Source organism: Felis catus, chromosome X, assembly GCF_018350175.1.
Source record: "Felis catus isolate Fca126 chromosome X, F.catus_Fca126_mat1.0, whole genome shotgun sequence".
In the NCBI taxonomy this organism is placed as follows: Eukaryota; Metazoa; Chordata; class Mammalia; order Carnivora; family Felidae; genus Felis; species Felis catus.
Genome location: NC_058386.1, coordinates 90,155,839 through 90,180,239, shown reverse-complemented (window position 1 = coordinate 90,180,239; position 24,401 = coordinate 90,155,839). Strand labels below are relative to the sequence as shown.

At 39.4% G+C, this 24,401-nt stretch overlaps 1 protein-coding gene across 9 annotated transcripts in view; it reads left to right on the top strand.

The window, feature by feature from the left end:
- CHRDL1 (chordin like 1) overlaps positions 1-24,401 on the top strand; it is a 118,203-nt gene that overhangs the window by 13,762 nt on the left and 80,040 nt on the right. For 4 of the 9 annotated variants that reach the window (XM_023249485.2, XM_006943928.4, XM_045050476.1 and 1 more), the window contains exons 3-4: positions 17,394-17,506; positions 20,176-20,269. In XM_023249485.2, coding sequence (XP_023105253.1) covers positions 17,394-17,506; positions 20,176-20,269 — 207 coding nt within the window. Of the gene's footprint in view, positions 1-17,393; positions 17,507-19,629; positions 19,759-19,841; positions 20,079-20,175; positions 20,270-24,401 lie in introns of all 9 variants that reach the window. The other 5 variants (XM_045050473.1, XM_045050474.1, XM_045050472.1 and 2 more) reach the window with 3 other exon arrangements.

Sequence of the window (24,401 nt, the reverse complement as noted above, 5' to 3'; positions counted from 1 at the left end):
AGAAAGTGTTAGGCAAGAATGTGTGGAAGCCCTTTATTTTCCAATTTCTAAGAGTGGGTGACCCGTACCTTACAACTGTGTTACTGGAAAGGCAGAGTCCTACCGTGGTTACAGTCCTTGGGTCTGAAGCCAGACTAATTAGGTTTGAATCCCAGCTCCATACCCTGACTAATCATGTCAACGTGGGTAAGTTACCATATCTCCCTGTGCCTCAGATTCCTTATCTGTAAAATGGGAGTAATAATGGAAACTACCTCATGGGGTTGTTGTGGGAATTTAGTGAATTCGTATATGTAAAACCTTTAGAACAGAGCTGGGCTTTTATAGGAAAAGTGCTCAACGAATATTAGCTCAACCAATGCTGATTTTGTTATTTCTGTTATCACCATTCTCATCTGGCTCTGCCACTTAGGACGAGGTTCCCTGGCTGCTTTTTACACTTATCAGCTACCTCTTAGACTGAGCCACATTTAGAGCAGGAAAATTCAGATCATTCAGATTTCACACTTTGTCCAGCAACACTCTTCAGAGACTGAATCTGGGGGGAAATGGAGTCTTGACTGAAACAGGTTATTTTTGGTTGGTCTATGGATTTCATGAATATGGTGAGCTCTAATATATTGAAAGGATCCACTTTATAATACTGTCTGTGAAATAATGTACCTTAAAGATATTTCATAAATGAGATGCCAACTTGCTTAATAAAGAATACCCTCCTTGTGGGGTAAGTATATACTGTTCCTTTGGAAACAGACTTTCCTGCAAATTAAAAAATTTTCATAATTTGGCTGTGAGTTTTAAAAATATGTAAATACACTTGAAACCCACACTTTGATAGCTTGGCTTATTTTAGTGGTTGCTTACTCTTTCAGGGATCTTTATCTTTTATTTGCCCCATTTTTTCCCCCAACTAGTAGGGAGTCAATCTCCCGGCCAATTTCATATTGGAAGTAGGTAGGTTTTAATGTCAACCTCTGAGCGATCTAATTCAAGTGAGTGAAATAATCCAGAATCAAATGCATCAGACACAAGGTTCCAGCTTACTTTGCAGTGTGGATTTAACTCAACAAAGTAATTTCTAGCTTCCCTCCATTTACATGTTAGTGGCTGCAGACCAATACAAGCAGGACTATTTATGCTAGCCTAATAATGCCCCTTAAATAGCCCCCCTTCACGTATTTGCTGCTTTTTTTTCCTTTTTTTTAAAAATAAAGTTTATTTATTTATTTTTGAGAGAGAGAGAAAGAGAGCGAGCATGAGTGGGGGAGGAGCAGAGAGAGGGGGACAGAGAGAATCCCAAGCAGGCTCCACACTGTCAGCACAGAGTCTGATGTGGGGCTCAAACCCACGAACCATGAGATCATGACCTGAGTGGAAACCGAGAGCTGGATGTTTAACCAGCTGAGCCACGCAGGCGCCTCAATGGATTTGTCTCTAAGTGTATACCCAGGATCTTTGTGAAGTGTCTAGATAAGTTGTATATGTGAGATGCAAATCAGGGGTTGGAGAGTGAGACTATAAATTTATTGTAGAGAAACAATCACCTCTCACCCACATGTGGAAGGTAGCTAACAGTGCCTCATTTGGATGTTTGTTTTGGGAAATTCATGATCATTTGTTATTGGTTAAAGATGCTGGGATTGTTAAAATATTTAAAGTATTTCCTACTCCATTTTAGAATATTGTAGATCGAGTCATTAATTTGTGTCTATAGCAAGAAAATCGTATTTCCAAGACTTGGCTGAAAAACACCCAAGTTCTGCCTAAAAAGTAATTTTGATTTTTTGGGTTCTTTCAGTTAATAAATGGTTTTGAACACCTACTCTTAGCCGATAAATGTAGATTAATATAACAATGCTAACAATAATAGTAATATCACAAAAGAGAAAATAAAAATACTTATTAAAAGTGAATATATATTCAGCCTTCCTGATAAAGAAAGAAATATTGGTTCTGTTTTTCACTACCAAATTGGCAGTTTTATTTTATTTTTCTAAATTTTTTAAATATTTATTTCTGAGAGAGAGACACAGCATGAGCAGGGGAGGGGCAGAGAGAGAGAGGGAGACACAGAATCTGAAGCAGGCTCCAGGCTCCGAGCTGTCAACACAGAGCCTGATGTGGGGCTCGAACTCACGAACGGTGAGATCATGACCTGTAGGATGCTCAACTGACTGAGCCACCCAGGCGCCCCAGAATTTTTAATTTTAATTCCAGTATAATTAACTTACAGTGTTATATTAGTTTCAGGTGTGCAATATAGTGATTCAGCAATTGTATACATTACTCAGTGCTTATCATAATAAGTGTACTCTTTAATCCTCATCACATATTTCACCCATCCCCCACCCCATACCCTCTGGTAACCATCAGTTTGTTCTCTATAGTTAAGAGTCTGTTTCTTGGTTTGACTCTCTTTTTTTCCCTTTGCTCATTTGTTTCTTAATTCCACATATGAGTGAAATCATGTGGTATTTGTCTTTCTCTGACTGACTTCACTTAGCACTATAATCTCCAGCTCCATCTATGTCATTGCAAATGGCAAAATTTCATTCTTTTTTATGGCTAAATAACATTCTGATATATATATTATATATATATATATCAGAATATTGTATATATATGTATATATATGTCACAAACTATTGGGACTACATCAAAATAAAAATCTTCTGTACAGTGAAGGAAACAATCAACAAAACTAAAATGCAACCTACTGAATGGGGGAAGATATTTGCAAATGGCATATCTGATAAAGGGTTAGTATCTGAAATATACCCAGAAAACAAATAATCCAATTTAAAAATGGGCAGAAGACACAAGCAGACATTTCTCCAAAGAAGACATCCTTATGACCAACAGACACTTGAAAAGATGCTCAACACCACTCATCAGCAGATCAACAGGGAAATGCAAACCACAACTCCAATATTCACTTCATACCTGTTAGAATGGCTAAAATCAAGAACACCACACACACACACACACACACACACACACACACACACACACACAAAGATGGGGCACCTGGGTGGTGCAGTTGGTTGGGTATCTGACTCTTGATTCCTACTCAGGTCATAATCTCGCAGTCATGAGATTGAGCCCCGCGTTGGACTCCTCACTGAGTGTGGAGCCTGCTTGGGATTCTGTCTCTCTCCCTCTGTCCCCTTCCCCGAGCTCTCTCTCTCTCTCAAAATAAATACATAAACATTCAAAAACAGAACACCAGAAACAACAAGTGTTGGCGAGGATGTGGAGTAAAAGGAACCCTCGTGTGTTATGTGTTGTTGGTGGAAATGCAAACTGGTGCAGCCATTGTGGAAAATAATACAGAGGTTCATCAAAAAGTTAAAAATAGAACTACCCAACAATCCAGTAATCACACTACTGGGTAGTTGCTCCCAAAATACAAAAACAGTAATTCAAAGGGATACCTGCACCCATATGTTTATTTCAGAATTATTTACAATAGCCAAATTATGGAAGGAGCCCAAGTGTCCAAATTGGCAAAGTTTTAAACAATTAAATGATCCAGTGTTGTGCATTCTCACCTTCTGCTGATGTGAGGGTAAATTAGTATAAGTTTTCTGAATGGCAGTGAAATACTACAGGTCAAGAATTTGAATGCATTCAAAACCTTTGACCCAATAAATCTACTTCTAAAAATTTATATTAAGAAAAATAACCATTGTTGCATACAAAAGGATTTTTTTTGTAAATTTTTTTTAATGTTTATTTATTCTTGAGACAGAGACAGAGCGTGAACAGGGGAGGGGCAGAGAGAGAGACACACAGAATCTGAAACAGGCTCCAGGCTCTGAGCTGTCAGCACAGAGCCCGACGCGGGGCTCGAACCCGTCAACTGTGAGATCATGACCTGAGCCGAAGTCGGATGCTCAACCGACTGAACCACCCAAGCACCCCCAAAAGTTTACATACTAAGAATTTGTTTTAATTAAAAGAAAAGGAAACAGCCTAATCCCCCCAAATAGGGGATTGGTTGATAAATTGTAGTTCAGCTGTGTTGGTGTAGAATCCAGTCACCAAGTGCAAAGTATAAGGGAAATATTTAGTGACCCCAAAATATTCATGGTATGTTAATTTTAGAATGTAGTTTACAAAACGTTTGTGCTATTAATTTTGTGATAAAACATTTATACAAACAATGCATAGAAAAACACTGGAAAGAACTTCTAGTTTCTGGTCTGACATGTAAAGAGCTTAGAAGTTGTCACCCCCATTGTCACAAGAAAAAAGCTGAAGGAATGACTCCTCTTAAATCAGTTAGAAAATTGAGGTCACAGGGCAAACTGCCCTATGCTTTTTACTCTGAAATCTGAAAGCCTGGTGAATGTAATCACCACTGCTGGATCCTGGTAGGAGCAAGAGTAATTGACTAATTGCTGGAGATCGAGTATGTACTAGCTTGAGAGAAAAACTTATTTTTGTGAGTTTCACCCCCAGGAGCCCCATCAGGGTCTCAGGGTGAAGACTGGAGAAAAATTCTTTAGTGCTGCAGGCACAGGAGGGAAAAAGTAACCATTCTGAAATAAGTCCAAAGCTCTTTGTTCTCCTTAATTAAGACCTGCCCTCAAGGGAAATGATTTTACCAGAGCCTAACAGATTTGCATTTTGTCAGAGCCTAACCAATGGGGAGAAGGAAAATACCCAATCCACTAGCCTTCCTGTCTTATCTACACTGGTGGGGGAGAACAAACCTAACTCGCAATTTTGAAGGTCACAGCTCAGAGACACAGGCTCACTAAAATACTGAGAACTAAGCATATAATTATAGAATGCTTCTCTCTCCAACCCCTGCCACAATTTACCACCATATCAGTTGGGGCCCTTGTATAATAACAGGCAATTACAGCTGAAAGAACTGCACACCTCAAACATTATTTAAGAAAGAGTATCTAGGGAAGCCCAAGACAACAGAAGGGAAATAAACAAGGACATTAGAGCAAATTTTACCTCTGACATCCCAGCTATGACAAAGAATTAACATGACCTAATTCCTAGCTAGATTAACAAAAAACCTCATGCTGAAGGCATATCTACCTTAGTTTCTTTTACCCAATACATCATGTCTGACTTTCAACAAAAAAGTAAAAGTCATGCTAAAAGGCAAAAACAAACAAACAAACAAAAAACCCAAACCAAAAAAAAAAAAAACCCAAACAAACAAAACAACCACAGTCTAAAGACACAAATCAAGCATCAGAACCAGACTCTGTTATAGAAGGTATTTTGGAATTATCAGACTGGGAATTTCGAGTAACTGTGAGCAACTTTTGAGTAACTGCTTTAGATTTTAATGGGGAATGTGGCTAATATGCAAAAATATAAGGGGAATGGAAACAAAGAGATGGAAATTCTTAAGAAAGAATGCAAAGGAAATGTGAGAAATCAGAAACACCATAAGAAATGAAGAATGCCTTTGATGGGCTCATCAGTAGACTGGACATGATGGAGGAAAGAATCAGTGAGCTAAAGATATTCCGATAGAAACTTCCCAAACTGAAATAAAAGGGAAAAAATGAAGAAAAACGCAACAGAATATCCAGGAACTGAGAAAAAAAAAAATCACAGAAGGCTTAACATATGTGTAACGAGAATACCAGAAGGAGAGGAAAGGAATGAACAAAAGAAATATTTGAAGTAATAATGGCTGAGAATTTTCCAAAATTAATGACAGACACTATAGCACAGATCCAGGAAACTCAGAGAACACAAAACAAGAAAAATATTAAAAGATCTACACCTAGGCATATCATATTCAAACTGTAGGAAATCAAAAACAAAGAGAACATCTTGAAAGAGTCTGGAAGAAAAATACATTACCTGTAGAGAAACAAAGATAATAATTACATTCAATTTCTGTTCAGAAACCATGCAAGGAAGAAAGTGAAATAAATTATTGAAAGAAACCCCCACCAACCTAAAACCTAGAATTCTGTGTCCAACAAAATTATCCCTCAAAAGTGAAAGAGAAAGAGATTTTCTCAAGCAAAAATGGGAGGAATTTGTCACCTGCCTAAATGTTAAAAGAAATTCTTCAGAAAGAAGGAAAATGATATAGACCAGAAGCTGGGATCATTTCCATAAAGAGAGGAGGAGCATTAGAGAAGAAATAAATTAAGGTAAAATAAAATCTTTTATTTTTCATATTCTGAATTGTCTAAGAAAAAAATTGTTCAAAATAATAATAACAACAATGTATTGAATGATTATAGCTGATGATGAAAAAGTAAAATGAGTAACAACAATCTTATAAAGGATGGGAGAGAAGAAAAGAGTACTTTGCTGTAAGATACACGCACTACTTGAGAAGTAATATAGTGTTTTATGGATTTAGATTAATTGGAAATGTGTATTGAAAACTCAAGCTCTACCACCAAAAATTTTTTCAAAATAAGTATAATTGATATGCTGAGAGAAGGGAGAAAATGAAAGAGTAGAAAATGCTCAATTAAAGCTATCGAAGGCAAAAAAAAAAAAAAAAGAGTGGAACACACACTCACAGAAAAGAGAAAATCAAGGTCAATGAATAGAAAATAATTACAGATATGGTCAATCTGAATCCAACTGTGTCAACAATCACTTTAAATGTGAATGGTCTATATGCATCAATTAAAAGAGAGTAACAGTAGATAAAAAAAAAACATGTCCCAACTATATGTTTTCTACAAGAAACCCACTTTAAATACAAAGGTACATGTCGATTAAAAGTAAAGAGATGGTGAAAGCTGTAGCATGCTGACACTAATCAAAGAAAGTGGGAGTAGCTATGTTAATTTAAGACAAAGCAGACATTCAAGGCAAGGATGTATGTTATATGCACCTAACAGGGCATCAAAATATGTGAGGTAAAAACTTTTAGAGCTGCAAGGAGAAACAGACAAATCCACTGTGATAGTTGGACTCCCTATTAATAATTAAAAGTTACAGAAGACAGAAAATAAGGATATAATTAAACCAAACAGCACCATCAATCAACCAGATCTAATTGAGTTCTACACAGTATTTCACCCAACAGTAGAATACACATTTTTCTCAAGCTCATGTGGACCATCCACCAATGTCTGTTAAAAGTAATAGACATTATACAAAGTATCCTCTCAGACCATACTGGAATTAAGCTAGAACTCAATAACAGAATGATAGCTGTAAAATCCCTAAATATCTAGAGATTAAATAATACAGCTTCAAATAGCACATGGGTCAAAGAAATCTCAATAGAAATTTAAAAATATTTTGAATTCTTTGGAAAAAAATAGAACTTAATCAGAATTCACAGCATGCAGCAAAAGCAGTGCTTAGGGAGAATTTATAGCATAGAATTAATATATTAGAAAAAAAGAAAGATCTAATGTCAACAATCTGAGCTTCACCTTAGGAAACTAGGAAAATTAGAGTAAATCAAATTCAAAGTAAGTAGAAGGAAATAAATTAAAAAAAATAAAGCAGAAATCAATGAAAATGAAACCAGGGAAACAACAGAGAAAAATCAATGAAACCAAAACTCCTTCTTTGAAGAGATTCATATAATAAACATCTAGGCAGGTTAATTAAGAAAAAAAAGAGATAAGACATAAATCACTAATACCAGAAATAAAAGAAAGGCCATCACCACTATTAATCCATGGTCATCCAAAGGATAATAAAGGATTATAATGAACAACTCTGTGTCCACAAATTTAATAACTCAGAAACTATGAACCAATTCCTTGGAAGATACATTTAACAAAACTCATACAAGAAGAAGTAGCCTGAATAGCTTATATCTATTAAAGAAATTAAATCAATAGTTCATAATCTCCCCAAACAGAAAGCACCAGGCCCAGATGATGAACTGGTGAACTTGACCAAACATTTAGGGAAAAAATAATGCCAACACTCTGCAGTGTGTCTTAGAAGATAGAAGCAAAAGGAACACTTTATGTAACTTATTCTATGAGGCCATCATTACCCTAACACCAAACCCAGGAAGAGATGTTACAAGAAAGGAAAACCACAGGTCAGTATCTCTTATGTAAATATTCTTAACAAAATATTAGCGAATTGAGTCTAACAATGTAGGAAAAGTGCACAATTTATGGAATTTATTCCAGGAATGTAAGGCTGTTCCAGCATTCAGAATCAATTAATGTAATCCATCACATCAACAGGCTAAAGAAGATAAATCCCATGATTATATCAATAGATGCATAAAAAACATTTGATAAAATCCAATGCTATCCAGCAAACCAGAAATAGAGGAGAATTTCTTCAACTTCATAAAGAACATCTACCAGAAAATCTATAGTTAACATCACTGCTTTTCCCCTAAGGTCAGGCACAAGGCAATGATGTCTTCTCTCACCACTCCAATTCAACATTGTACTTGAACTCATAGCTAATGCAATAAGATGAAAAATGGAAACAAAGCATATAAAGGGTTGGAAGGAAGAAATAAAACTACCTTTGTCCACAGAAGAAATAAAACTACCTGTGTTCAGAGATGACATAATTATCTATGCAAAAAGCCCTAAAAAGTCAATAAAAAACCCTCCTGGACTTAATTAAAAAGTCCATTGCTTAACTTCTGCTAGCAATGAACAATTGGAATTTGTAATTAAAGACAATGCCACTTACATTAGCACCAAAAAACCAAAATACTTAGATATAAATCTAGGAAAATGTGCACAAGATCTCCGTGAGGAAAACTACAAAATTCTCAGGGAAGAAATCAAATAAATGGAAAGATATTCCATGTGAATGGATAGGAAGACCCAATATTGTCAAGATACCAGGTCTCCCCAACTTGAACGATAGATTCAATATAATACCAATCAAAATTCCAGCAATTTATTTTTTGGAAATAAACAAAGTGATTCTAATGTTTTCACGAAGAGACAAAAGACTCAGAATTTTGAGCACAACAGTGACGAACAGTAAAGTTGGAGGACTGACATTACCCAACTTGAAGACATGCTGTAGAGCTACATTAATCAGGACAGTGTGGTGTTATTGAAAGAAGAAACAAATCAGTGGAACATAATATAGAGCCCTGAAATAGACCCACACAAATACAGTGATCTATGACAAAAGGAATAATGAAATTTTATTAGAAAAAGGATAATCTTTTCACCAAATGGTGCCAGAACCACAAGACATCCACATGCAAAAAACAAAACAAAGCAAAACAAAACAAACAAAAAGAATGTAGACTCTGACCTTAAACCTTTCACAAAAATAACTTGAAATGGATCAAAGGTCTGAATACAAAATACAGGGGTGCCTGGGTGGCTCAGTCGGTTGATCGTCCAACTTTAGCTCAGGTCATGATCTCACGGTTTGTGAGTTCGAGCCCCGCGTTGGGCTCTGTGCTGACAGCTCAGAGCCTGTAGCCTGCTTCGGATTCTGTGTCTCCCTCTCTCTCTGCCCCTCCCTCACTTGTGTGTGCTCTCTGTCTCTCTCTCTCTCTCAAAAATAAAATGTAAAAAAACCCCTTTTTTTAAATACAAAAGTATAAAACTTCTAAAAGATAACAGGAGAAAATCTAGGTGATCTTGGATTTGGTAGTGAGCTTTTAGATATAACACCAAAAGCAAGCTCCATGAAAGAAAAAAATTGATAAATTGGATTTCATTAAAAGTAAAAGATTCTGCTTTGCAAAAGACACTGTTGAGCAAGTGAAAAGACAAGCCACAGACTGAGGGAAAATATTTGCAAAACACTTATCTGATAGAGGGCTTGTGTCCAAAACATGCAAAGAACTCTTAAATATCACGAAAAGGAAAAAGAAAAGAAGGGAAAAGAAAAGGAAAAAAAAAATGACCAACCCACTTAAAGGCCAAGGAGCTAAACAAACACCTCACCAAAAAAGATATACGGGTGGCAAATAAGTATATGAAAAAATGCTCCACATCATATGTCATTAGGGAATTGCAAATTAACCAATTAGACACCACCACACACCTATTAGAACGGTTATTACACGAAATAGACACCACCAAATAGTGGTGAGGATGTGGAGCAACAGGAACTCTCTTTCACTGCTGGTGGGAATGCAAAATGGTATAGTCACTTTGGAAGACAGTTTGAAAGTTTCCTGCCAAGCTAAACATCACCTTACTATGTGATCCAGCAGCCATCCTCCTAGGCATTATCCAAATGAACTGCAAACATCTCCACACAAAACCTGCTCACAAGTGTTTCTAGCACTTTTATTCACAATTTCCAATAATTGGAAGCAACCAAGATGTCCTTCTGTAGGTGGGTTGATAAGTAAGCTGTACATCCTCACAATGGGATATTATTTAGTGACAAAATAAATGGGCTGTCAAGCAATGAAAAACCATGGAGGAACCTTAAATGCATATTTCTAAGTGAAAGGTGCAAGTTTAAAAAGCCTTCACACCTTATGATTCTGACCGTATGACATCTTGAAAAGACAAAACTAAAAAGACAGTAAAAAGATCAATGATTTTCAGGAGTTGGGGAGACAGAGGAGGGAAGAGATGAACAGGCAGAATTCAGGACCTATTTAGGGCTCTGAAACTATTCTGTGTGATACTATATAAAGGTGGATATATATCATTATACATTTGCCGTAACTCATACAACTATGCAAAACAAAGTGCATCCTTCGGTAAACCATGTGCTTTAGTTAATATATCACTATTGGTTCATTAATTGTAATTAATGCATTACAAGTGCATTACAATTTGCATTACAAATGCATTACACTTAACATAAGATGTCAGTAACGGGAAGCTAGGGTGAGGTCAAGAGCGGATACATGGGAACTCTGTGCTTTCTGCTCAGTTTTTTTGTAAACCTAAAACTGCTCGAAAAAAAGAAGTCTATTGATTAAAAAAAAATAAAGAAAAAATGAGAGTGACATTGTAGCATTATAGAATAGTAAATGTGGTAATCTTCTGGTAGCAGAATTCTATGTGATTTTTCTTTCCTCTCTATATTTCTTTTTATTGTTTTATTTAGGTGTAATTTACATGCAACAAAATTCACCCTTTTTCTAGGGTACCGTTTTGTGTTTTGACAAAAGCATTCTGCCATGATGACACCATCAGAGTCAAGATAAAAATGGCTTAATCACCCAACAGATTTACTTTGTGTCCCTTTGTAGTTAAAGTTCTTACCCCACCCTGGTCCTTGGTAACTGGATCTGCTTTCTTTCCCTATTGTTTTGCCTTTTCCGGAATGAAGATAACTGGAATCATACCATACATGGACTTTGAGTCTGGCTTTATTAATTTAGCATAATGCTTTTGAGATTCATCTATGTTTGTATGCCTCAGACATTCATTTCTTTTTATTGCTGACTGGTAGTCCATTATTTGGATGTTTACAGATTTATCAGTTAAAGGACACGTGAGTTGCTTTCGGTTTTGTTGACAATGAATAGAGTCATTCTAAACATTTATATACAGGTTTTTGTTTGACTATACATTTTTATTTCACCAAGGAAAGTGCCTAGGAGTGGGATTGTTGGCTTATATATACAGTAAGTGTAGGTTTAACTTTATAAGAAACTGCCAAGTTGTTTTTCCAGGGTGGCTGTACTATTTTGCATTTCCACCAGCAAAGTATGAAGAGTTGCTTTACAGTTGCTTTACATCCTCACTAGCACTTAGTATGGTTAGGTTTTTTTGAGTTAGGTGAGTAGTGATATGTCATTATGGTTTCAATTTGCATTTCCCTGCTGATTCATTATGTGTTTGATATCTATATATCTTCTTTGGTAAAGTGTCTGTTCAAATTGTATTCCTATTTTATTTTATTTTATTTTATTTTATTTTATTTTATTTTTGAGAGAGAGACAGGGAACACATGGGGGAGGGCAGAAGGAGAGAGAGAGAGAGAGAGAGAGAGAGAGAGAGAGAGAGAGAGAGAAAGAGAGAAAGAGAGAATATTAAACAGGCTTCACACTCAGCTCGGAGCCTGATGTGTGGCTCGATCTCATGACTGTGAGATCATGACCTGAGCCAAAATCAAGAATTGGACGTTTAACCGACTGAGCCACCCAGATGCTCCTAAATTGTAAAACTTGTTTCCTTATTCTTAAATTTTGAGATTTCTTTATATATAAAGCTTTTACCAGAAATGCGATTTGCAAATAATTTCTCTCAGCCCATGGCTTTTTTTTTTAATTCTCTTAACACTCTTTCAGAGACACAAGTGCTTAATTTTGATGAGGTAATTTTTTGTAATATTTCTTTTACGGATTATGGTTTTGGTGTCATATCTCAGAAATCTTTGCCTAACCCAATATCACAAAGGTAGCCTTCAATGTTCTCTTCCAGAGTTCTAAAATATTAAAGTTTACGTTAAAGTCTATCTGTGATCCATCTTGAATTAATTTTTGTATGTGGTCTGAGATATAGATTCATTTTATTTCATGTTTTGTGTATGACTATCCAAACGTTCCAACAGCAGTTGTTGAAAAAAAATACTGTTCCTCCATTGAACAGTCTTTATACCTTTGTTGAAAATCAATTGACTACGTAAGTGTGGGTCTATTTTTTGACTCATCATTCTATTCTGTTGACTTATTTGTCTAATCTTTTGCCAAAACCACATTGCCTTAAAAAGCATAATTTTACATTAAGTCTTGAAATGACATCATATGTGTCCTCCCACATCTTTCTTTGTCAGTCTACGGCCATACCACCCTGAACGCGCCCGATCTCGTCTGATCTCAGAAGCTAAGCAGGGTCGGGCCTGGTTACTACTTGGATGGGAGACCAAATCTTTCCTTGCCAGAATTGTTTTGGCTATTCTCCTTTAACTTTCCATAAAAACTTTGGAATTAGATTACCAATTTTTACAAAATATCTTGCTAATATTTGGTATTGGGTTTCACTGAATCTATAAATCACTTTGTGGGGAATTGACATCTTCACAATATTGTGACTTCCAATCCACAAACAAGGTTTTTAGGCCTTCTTTGGTTTCTTTTATGATTGTTTTGTAGGTTCCTGAGTACAGGTCTGGCACATACCCTGTTAGATTTATGGCTCAGTATTTCCATGTTTTGGGGGAGCTGTTGCAAATGATACTTTTTCAAATTTCAGTTTCTTTTCTTTTTGAATTTATTTATTTTTGAGAGAGAGAGAGAGAGAGAGAGAGAGAGAGAGTGAGAGAGAGAGCATGAGCAGGGAAGGGGCAGAGAGAGGGACAGAGAGAGTCCCAAGCAGGCTCTGCACTATTAGCATAGTGCCCAATGCGGGGCTGAGTCTCAGGAACCATAAGATCATGACCTGAGCCGAAATCAAGGGTCAGATGCCTATCCGACTGAACCACCCAGGCGCCCCTCAAATTTCAATTTCTAATTATTTATTAGAGAATACATTAGCATAATCAGCTTTTGGATATTGACCTTGTATTCTGTAATCTTGTTAAATTTTCTTACTGTTTCTAGTAACTGTAAATAGATTCTTCGGGATTTTTCTTTGTAGAGAGCCGTATCTATGAATAGAACAGTTTTATGTTTTATTCTCCAATATGCATACCTTTTCCTTCTTTTTCTTTCCTGATTTCACTGGCGTGGATCTCCACAGAGTGCTGGAGCGGGCATCTTTGAGTAACTCCCAATCTCAGGGAGAAAGTGTTCTTTTTCCATAAAGTATGCTGTTAGCTGTAAATTTTTTTAAGATGCCCTTATTAGGTTGAGGAAGACCCCCCTTCTACTTTGCTGAGAGTTTCTGTCACGAATGAATATAGAATTTTGTTAAATGCTTTTTTTGCATCTATCGTGATAATTACATGATTTTTCTTCTCCCGTTTGCTGATATGGTGAATTAGGTTGACTGAATTGGGAACGTTGTGAATCTTGAATTAGCCTTTAACTTTCAGGATAAATCCCACCTGCTCACAAAATATTATCCTTTTTATTTATCCTTAGGTTTAATTTACTAAAATTTTAGTGAGAATGTTTGTGTCTGTGTTCAGGAGGGACGTTGGTCTGTAGACTTATTTTTGTTCTCGTAACACCTTTATCTGGTTCTGATGTCAGTGTCATTCTCACATCAACGATGTAGTTGGGAAGCAATCCCTCCTCTTCATTTTTCTGAAATGTTTGGTAGAATGTTTGATAGAACTCACTAATGAGGTCATCTGGCCTTGAAGTTCTCTTTGTGACAACGTTGTGAACTACAGATTCAAGTTCTTTAAAAGATATATGAATATTCAGGTTCTCTAGCTCTTCTACTTTGAGCTTTGGTAATTTGTGTTTTTCCAAGAATTCATTCATTTCATCTAGTTTGCTAAATTAAGTGGCATAAAGTTAGTCATAATATTCTTTTTTTTATCCTTTAAAAAAAATCCTCTCTGTTGTCCCTAATACTGGAAATTGGCATCCTCTCTATGTTTATCATTGCTGGTTTTGTGAGTTTATCAATTTTATTGATTTTATTTTAAAAAACACATGGAATCTCACTGATTTTTTTTCTGTTGATTTTATCTCTTCAATTTCACTGATTTCTGTTTTTTATTATTCCTTTCTTCTGTATGCTTTTGGTTTATTTTGCTCACTTTTTCTAGTTTTTTTTTTTTTTTGAGAGAGAGAGAGAGAGTGAGAGAGAGAAAGAGAGAGACAGCAAGCGGAAGAGGGTCAGAGGGAGAGGAGGAGAGAGAGAATCTTCAGTAGGCTCTACACCCAGCACGGAGCCCAACATGAGGCTTGATCTCAGGACTGTGAGATCATGACCTTTGCTGAAATGGAGAGTCAGCCGCTTAACTGAGCCACCGAAGCACCCCAACTTTTTCTAGTTTCTTAAGGTATTGGTTTGAGAGTTTTCTCCTTTTCTAATATAGGTGTTCTAGTGATCTAGGCCTTTGAGTACTTCTTTAGCCAAGTCTCACTGATTGTGACATGCCGTGTTTTTATTTTCATTTGGTGCAAACTATTTTGTAACTTTCCATTTGATTTTTTTCTTCAACCACAGGCTATTTCTGAGTTACCAGTATATTAAAAGTGGTTGTCTTCATGCTGGAATTGCGTGTAATATTTTTCACGTATATACATTTATGTTTTTACTTTGTTCTTTCTGGAACCTTGTGCACGTTTTCCAGGTTTCTACATTAAGTATGCATTGCTTTTCTAAGGCGAAAACAATTAATATAAAATGACACTCTACGTTTTGTAGTACTTCTTCATTTACAGAGTTTCATTTACTCCTCCAACCTCTGCTTGAGAAGCAGATAATCTGTATCCCACAGGTGTGGAAAACAGGTTGGCAGGTTTTTTAATTTTAATTTTTTATTTTTTTTAAGACTGATAGTTTCAGTGACTTGCTCAATGCCACACAGGTAGAGCTGGTTTAGAATTCAAACCCAGATTTTCTGACTCTCCCAGCTCATTCTTCCGAAGAAGTTGGAAACAAAGATTTGAAAAGTAAATTGGAATTTATTTTGGGGAGGTTGGAAAAAAAAATCATTGAGGGTCTTGAGTGAGTGGCTTGAGACAATGATCTTAAGTGTAGCTTTTTTTAAAATATTTATTCACTTTTGAGAGAGAGCGTGAGTGGGGGATAGACAGAGAGGGGGACTCGAGGACTCCAAGCGGGCTCTGTGCTGACAGCAGTGAGCCCCATGTGGGGCTCAAACTCATGAGTTGTGAGATCGTGACCTGAGCTGAAGTCCGACATTCAACTTAGTGAACCATCCAGGCGCCCCTTTCAGTGTAGTATTAATCTGAATCTCTGATTTCTAGTGAGGTTGAACATCTTTTCCTGTTTATTGCCTGTTCCCATTTCTTCTTCCCCCAAATTGTTATTCATGTCTCAGGTAAATAGATCATCTTTCTACTGGATTGGTTGGTCCTTTACTTATTAATTTAAATGATCAAAAGTTCCCGATACTCATAGTTTATTTGTTGGAAAGATCTTCTCCCAGTTTCTTGCTCATCTGCCTTTTCTTTATTCAATTTGCTCATCAGCGAAATGTGCACTGGAGAGTGAGGGAAACTAATATGTTTGCTACAAGAAGAGTCTTGGTTTGTTTTGACCTTGTGTGTTGGGAAGCAGGAGATAAACGAGGATGGGATTCGGTGAATCACATGTTTGGATATTCATTTACCAGTCAGTTGTTAACTGATTACATTTATTGGCCTCAGTGTAGTAGGCCATGTGATAGAGAGCAAAGAATAAATGTTGCCTGCTTTTTTGAAAAAAAAATTTTAATGTTTATTTTTGAGAGAGAGAGAGCATGAACAAGGGAGGGGCAGAGAGAGAGGGAGACACAGAATCCGAAGCAGGCTTCAAGCTCTGAGCTGTCAGCACAGAGTCCAACGCTGGACTCCAACTCAGGAGCCACAAGATCGTGACCCAAGCTGAAGTCGGATGCTTAACCGACTGAGCCACCCAGGCGCCCCAAATGTTGCCTGCTTTTGAGGAGCTTTTACTTTGATGGAGAAATAAGACCTGTAAAGTAATACAAGAAACTGTGGCACAAGACAGGCTGTGGCTATGAAAGTTTCTTTTCATCAAAGGGGAAGGGGACATTACTTTGGAGCAAATGGGGAGTTGTTTACATAAGAAACAGTCTTTGAGTTGAATGAGAGCAAAGACTATGGATATTCTTGCTCACCATTTTATCCCCAGCAGTTAGCAGAATGCCTGACAATAATTGTCCAGGGCGCCTGGGTGGCTCAGTTGGTTAAGCGTCCGACTTTGGCTCAGGTCATGATCTCGCGGTCTGTGAGTTCAAGCCCCACATCAGGTTCTTTGGTGTCAGCAAAGAGTCTGCTTCGGCTTCTCTGTCTGTCCCCCTCTCTCTCTGCCCCTTCCCCAATTGTGTTCTCTCTCTCTCTCAAAATAAATAAATTAATTAAAAAAAGAGTAAGTGTAAAATACTTGGTTAATAATTGAATGATATTAGCATGCATGGGCAAAAGCCATTTATAGGAACTTAACACAGTGCTTTTCATTCATTACTCCTACACCACCACCGGGCAGCTCTGAGAAAGAGAGATCAGCATTTCAGACCTTAGCTTGCATTTCCAAAGCAAGGAGCACAACTTCTTCCAAAAGGACACCCGACATGCTCCCTTATCTTACCATTGGAACAGAGCGATAATCAGGATCTTGGCTTCACTGAGGCAAACCTGGGTTTGACTCTCATGTCAATTACTTGCTGGTTAGAGGACCCTTGATTTCCCTCATCTATGAAATGAGATTAATGGTAGTGCCTACCTTGTTCGATCATTGTAGGATCAAATAAGCAAAGCATGTAGAACACGGAGCTCCTAGAAGGGCTTCTAGAAATATCCCCTATGCCTCTTCTCTTGAAGTACCCTAAAACAGATGGAAAGTGTGATTGCCATTGGATTTTATGACTTTGTCTGTGGTTTCTAACTGCCCTATTCTCCATCTCCTTCCTCACAGATTCAGAGACATATTGTGTGTTTCAAGACAAGAAGTACAGAGTGGGTGAGAGATGGCATCCTTACCTGGAACCTTATGGGTTGGTTTACTGTGTGAACTGCATCTGCTCAGAGGTACAATCCTTCCCAGCATATGATTACCCAGTTTGCTCCTCAGACATACTTCCTTTGCCTGAATGGCCGGGAAGCATGGGCGGTAAAAGCCTAAGAAAAGTTAGGAAGCAGCTTCTATGGAAAAACAAACATCTGACTTTTTCATCTTGTTGCCTTTTGGCTTGTTGCCTTTGGGATCCCTGAGTATTTGCTTGGGACACATATTTATAGTCTCTTAGCCAAATGATATGGGACGTGGTGGGAGAAGGTAGAAGAGTTTGATTCCCGGGAATGGGGAAGCAAAGCCCAATTAGAATACCTGGATTGTAAGACAAAACCGTTTTCGAAGATCATGTTCAAGGCTGGCCTTTAGAGAAAAGATGAGGACAGGTTATACACTGGTTCCTTGGGAGAGTGTATTTTTTTGTTGTCTCCACCAGAAACTATAATTAGGATCGAGGCTGTGAAACCTTGGCCTGTACCTGCTGATGATTGGAGTTCTCTTGGCGTGGCCTTGGCTCCTGACCAATCATTCGGAGAGGTGTTTGGATACGTTAAATGCCATCTTTGCAATAGACAAAACAGGCAGTATCTTCTTCTTTCCGTGGCCTTGACCCAGGGCCACAGGTGTGGTCCATCTTTCTGGATAAGCTTCTACCATCACATAGTAGGCCAGAGTTTCTCAATCTCTACACTATTGACATTCCGGTACAGATATTTCCTTGTTGTAGGGCCTATCCCGGACTGTGTAGGATGTTTAGCAGTGTCCCTGGCCTCTACCCACTAGACACCAATAGCACCAGTCCCAGTTATGACAACCAAAAATGTCTCAAGATATGGCCAGAGTTGCTTGGGGAGCAAAATGACCCCTGGTGGGGACCACTGCACTAGGCCAATTGGGAAAGGAAGCCTTGTACCAGGCCTTGAGAATAGAGAACTCTGAGCAGATGGAAAGAATTTTCAAGACCAGCCTCTCACGTGAGACCTTGTGGAAGGACTGTATCTCTTCCCAAGTGCCCAGGTAGAACAGAAGCAGTCACTTGCAAGCCAGATTCTTTTGCCATTTAAACAGAAATTTGGACTTCTAGAATCTTAAGGATGTGAAAATCTAAACTTGGGGCAGTAGGAGGTAATGTTAAGAGGCTACCGGGCTCTGGGGTCAAGACAGACCATGTTTCCAATCCAGGCTCTGCCACCTGTGAGCCGTGTTATGTTGGACAAGTTACCTAACCTCTCTTCGATCCCTTCAGCTTCTTTTTTCTTTAAAATGGGACCATGATACTATGTATTTCATATGGGTGTGGTAAAGATTAAATTCACTAATACATTTCAGCTACAACAGTGCTTGGTCACAGCATTCAAGAGACATCAGCTGCTGTCATCGTCATCGTCATCATCACTATCACTATGACTGTTATTTTTGTTAATCTATTAACTCTAGAACAGAATTCAGTTCAGTGCATTAAGGAGGCATCAGCATAGGCCTCAGCCAGAAGGAGTGGTTTCTGATGTGCTTTGGTGATTTCAGTTCAAGATGATACCACCTGGCTCTGAGGAGTGTGGCACAAAAGGAGGCTCTGTGGTGTTTCCAAATGCAACACTCCAAAAATTTGTTCTAGAAAGTCCATGAGAAAAGAAAAAGGTTTCTGGTAAGGTCATTTGGATTTGGATCAAAGAAGCCTGCCTCTTTAAATGGCCAGGGCAGGTATCAAATAGGGCCTCTGGGGACTGATTAACTGCCTGGTATGACAAGATTGTGTCAGATTCTTGACCCAACACATTGAAAATGGACAGCTAACCCTTGGGGGCTGAGCTTTGCTGTCTGCAGGGCAGGGAAAATGTTAATATGATCCCAAAGCCAACAGCTCAAGGGCTGGCATCTTCTCTTTCCACATCCTCTTTGTCACCCTCTTCCCCCACAAGAGCGTGATAGATGCAAGTAACCCTTGCTTGGAATGAATTATGGATGGAAATATGCTAATGCCCAATTGATTTCCAAAGGCCTCCCATGATCTAGCGATGGCTGAGAGCTGTCAGAGCTAGGGATCTTGTCATTGTAAATTGGTCAGGGACCCAGTCACCGCCCTCCCCCTTCCCCCCGCCCCCGCCACCAGGCACACTAGGTAATCCTCTCAATTCCAAAGCCTAGCTTGTTCTCCGAAAACTTACGACTGAAACAGGAAAGGCGGAGAGGAGGCATTCAGCCTGCTGGACCCAGGCAGAGTTACGTGGAATTCAGGACCCATGTGTCAGGGATGTCTCCATGCCCACGGGTGGGTAGCAGCTAAGGGGGACCCATCACTGGTTATCCCTTCCCTCCGGTGGTCTTGAGCAGGTGATCATGTAATTAGACTAGGCTCTTGTGGATGTGCAGCTGGAGCCAGAAAGGCTAGAAACACCACAAAGCCAGGCCAGGAGGAGCTTTTGTCCGCAGTTGGCGGGAGGCTTTGAAAACGAGAGCAGTGGTGACCCCAGCTTCAGAAAGATATGCCAGCCAGCCATCCACCAACCCAGCAGACGTGCTAGTGATGAGACAAGGGAAGAAAATGCTGATTTCATTCAGCTCCTTGGGAATGCGTCATTCGCTGTCTGGGTGAGTCTCTGCGTGCCTGTTTCCCAGACTGGCATGACCACAGGTGACCTTTGAAAGACATTCATTTTTTTTCTCGTGGTTGCCTCCTCTCTTTCAGAATGGGAATGTGCTTTGCAGCCGAGTCAGATGTCCAAGCCTTCACTGCGTCTCCCCTGTGCATATTCCACATCTGTGCTGCCCGCGCTGCCCAGGTAAAACCAGATCGCCTCTCTCTTTCCCCGCTGTGGTTCTCCTTCCTCCCTCTTCCACCCAACCCACTCCATCTGCCTAATTCCCCAGAAGGGAAACTTCCAGACAGAAATAACAATAGGACGCTTTTAGGCAGGCCATGCTGGCCCCTAAATGCTGTTTATAGCCCAAGCGGGGCCCATTCTAAGCTCTAATAAGTTATTGGGTACCCAGTAACAGATTTTCATTGGGCTTTTAATCATTTGAAGGTGGATGTCAGTTGGGGGAAGGGAACTGTGGCCCAGAGAGTTCGTGCCATAAACAGCCTCTTCCTGCCATGGGCAGCAGGCACCAGGGGAATTGTAGCATGGCGGCACGTGTCTCAAGCAATTAGTGCTGGGATTGCATAAATCAAAGGAGCTGAACCAGTGAGGTTTATGACAGTATAAAGCTGCCTGCCTGCTGAATAGTCACCTCCTCCAGACTGCACAGTTATTATGTACACATTGTTAAGAGCAAATCTAAGGGGGAGGCGGGCAGAGACTTTCACAAGGCCGTTAGAACCGTCTACTTTGATGGTTTGCGGCTAGGGTGTTTGTCTGAGGCAGCGGCTCCCTCAATGACACTTTGTTCACGTCTGACTGGGGCCTGGCTCCCACACCAGAGGCATGCAGGCGTGGAATGATTAAGAGAATGCTGTGGGCCGGACAGCAGGCCTAGGAAAAGCTAAGTGATGGCCTTGGGATCTGGGCAGTAGAAGCCTTGTGGTCCTGTAAATTGATCTTTTTTTCCTCTAGGATGGAGGTTCTCGAGGTGGAGTCCGTGGGTGGGCTTTATGGGGTCAGTGAACCCTCTAAAACGGTTTCATTTTTGGTGTAACTATGTCTACATGTAAACTCCTTTAGAGACCATCCATAATCTTACTGGTATTTGTAAAGGGGGTGTACGTGACCCTACGAACACGAAGGACCACTCGTCTAGGGCGTAGGTGGTGCTTTTTTAAAGTAGTGAAGAATCTCCAGAACTTAAAAGAGAGGAACCCAAAGTGTCAGGGCAGCAATGGTAGGAATGGGGCTAGGAATAAGGTTCAATGAAAATGCAGTTAACATTTCAGTTATAGGGATGGAGGTGTTTAATGGAGAAGAAGCCCCCAAACCCTCTCGGTCACCCCCTTTGTGAACTACACTTTCCTGGATCAGAAAATACATGCTGATGAACACAGGGACTTCTTTCCCCCGTGGCAAAAGATCATGGCATGTCATACACTTATCATTCTGAGTATTGATGATGACAGTGTGTGCTTCAAGATGTAAGAGACTGACCTGGCGGAAGATCTACCTGCAAGTTGGTTTTTGTAACAAATCCCTAAATGAGGCTTACAGGTTTGATATTTCTTTCTTTGCTGCTTCTACTGAAACTGGATTACGAAGGAGAGGTTTGGTAGGTGGGAGAAAAATTTCCCATTAAAAAGGCCAACCTGGAGATTTTTTTCCACTTTGTTTTCCACCGGAAGCCTCCAAAAGTGGTCTCATGCCATAGGAATGTATCGAAGCTATGTAGACATTGTTCTTCCCTGGGAGGGAGGTTGAGGCACGACCCAGATACAAAACACAGGGCTGAAGACGGTAGAGTGCACTATGGCTATCACCTACCCCAGCTGCAGAATAGGAAGCAAGTATTGAGAAAAAGCAAAGTATAAGCCAGCAGTTCCTTTGGGAGAAAAGACAAGTTTAAAGGAATCGAGGCCATCGATACCAGAAAAGAGAAATTTGTCTTTAAGGCTTATTTACCAGTTCTTTCTGTGGGAGGTAGTACGAAGGTTCCCCAATCCTTACATGCAAAAATGTCTTTATTTTGCCCTCATCCTTGAATGATAATTTGGCTGGCTAAAAAATTTCCCTCAACACTTTGAAGATACTAATAAATGGTCTGTTGACTTCCTTCCTTTGAGGCACATGACGAACGGTGTAGATGTGGGATTTATTTTTCTTTAGCCTGCTCAGTCCATCATTTTTTCAGCCAAAAGACGCAAGTTTCTCTTCAATTTTTACTCATGGTTTTTCTGAACATTACATCTTACCCTTCTTTCTTCCTCGTTCTCAAAGTTGCCTTTGACATATGTTTTTGCAGCTCATTTAATTTATCCTCTATCTCTTCATGCTTCTTTTATTTTTTCTGTCTTGGCATACTCCCCGTAATGATATATTACTTCGGTTCTGTCCTCCAATTCGTGAATTCTTTCTCAGGCCTTTTCATGCCTACTATTCAGGCCATCTGTTGGGTTCTGTTTGTTCTTTTATTTTTCAATAACTGTATTTCCCCCTAAGTTTTTGAACTACATTTTAAAATATCTACATATTGCTGTTTTATAAACCCTTGTTATTATTTCTTGGGACCTTATTCTTTATTTCTTTAATGCATTTAAATGTGTATTTAGGGTCCATTTTAGATAGGTTAAATGTTTGTATTTTTTCCTGGTGTGAGTTCTCAGTTGTACTGGGTTTCTTGACGGCTTTTCTTAGATCTGAATTTCCCCTTGTTTTCTAAAATGTTTGTTTGCTTGTTTGTTTGGATAAGGCCTTCCTTCCTGATGGAAAGATTGTTCCAGGCCACACAGTTCACTTAGCTCTGGACCAGGTGTTTACATTAGTGTTTACACTAGTGTTTACATTAGTGTTTCAGCTTGGGCTCCCTTATGCCTGGATGGTCTATTTCGACCTCTGTTTTCTTGTGCAGTGCTAGTCCCTGATAATGATCTTGTACTGTGACCTTAGCTACAGCTGCCTACCTTGGGAGAGCCACCTCAGGTGGGCAGAGCTATGTCCATCCCTGTTTCCATGTGAGGAGTGGGGCCCTAGTCTCCACCTTTACATGAGAAGCCACTTGGAGGCCATAGTTCTTGCCCGGCTGTCTGGTCCCAACTGTCTGTATCCAGTCTCAGCTGCCATATGGACCATACAGCTTTGGCCCCCTCCCTTTATTGCTGTACTTTTGTTCTCTGTTTTATTCCACAAGGAGTCTTGTTTTTGTTTCTGGGCATGATTTTGCAGTTTCAAAGTTTTTATTTATTGGGGCACCTGGGTGGCTCAGTCAGTTAAGGATCCAACTTCGGCTTGGGTCATGATCTCAAGGTTTGTGGGTTCGAGCCCCGCATGGGGCTCTGTGCTGACAGCTCAGGGCCCGGAGCCTGCTTCGGATTCTGTGTCTCCCTCTCCCTCTCTCTCTCTGCCCCTCTCCTGCTCGCGCCCTGTCTCCCTCTCTCTCTCAAAAATAAATATTTAAAAACCTTTTTTAACTTTTTATTTATTTATTTGTTTACTTACTCCCTCATTTATTTGCTCATTTTTCTTTATTGCTAGTTTTACATTTCATCCCTTGCTCTTTGGTGGGAAAAGAGCAGGGAGTTCTCTCCTGTGCTCTCTGGGCCATATTGAACAGGAATGCAAACCACCTCTTCTTGCTATTGAAGATCAAACAAGAGTGAACAGGTTTAATTAAACCATAGCAGAGAAGAATGGAGTTTGATAAAGGGATGAACTTTGGGACACGGTGGCTGTTAAATCCCAGAATAAATGACTAAGGAGAATTTCCGTCTCTTTACAGCATATTTCTGTAAGTAAAAAGGTACCCACCCATCTGAGATAAAGTTGTCACTGTTCTGCTTTGAGACGGGGCACTGGCTGTGATGACTCCTCTGTATTCCTTCCGCCCCAGTGATTATTAGGCATGAGGAAACTCCTGCCTTCAGGGCCACAGGAATGTTTGGTCAAAGGAGGGGGCTCTAATTTTCTGTCTTAACCCAATGGAAGGCACTGTGATGAAAATGTTTTCATTGCAAAGTAGAAGATTTATAGGCCAGGATGATGAACGTGTTCTGTATCAAAACGAGAAAACAAATGAGGAAGCTATATACCCAAGGTTTGGCCTTGCATACCATTCTGTAGCCCTATTGACTAGGGACGTTCATATGGTTGGAGATGGATTCAGTGGGAGGGTCCTGCTAGATACGCCTGGAGCTCATCTTCCGTTGGAGAAGACACAAGAGCCTTCGCCCCCCATTTGTTTCTCTGTTCACCCTGGTTCTTGCTCTCCAAACTCCCTACCCCGGAAATTTCCGAGGTTCCCACCTGTATTTGGGGTTGTCTCCTGCAGTTC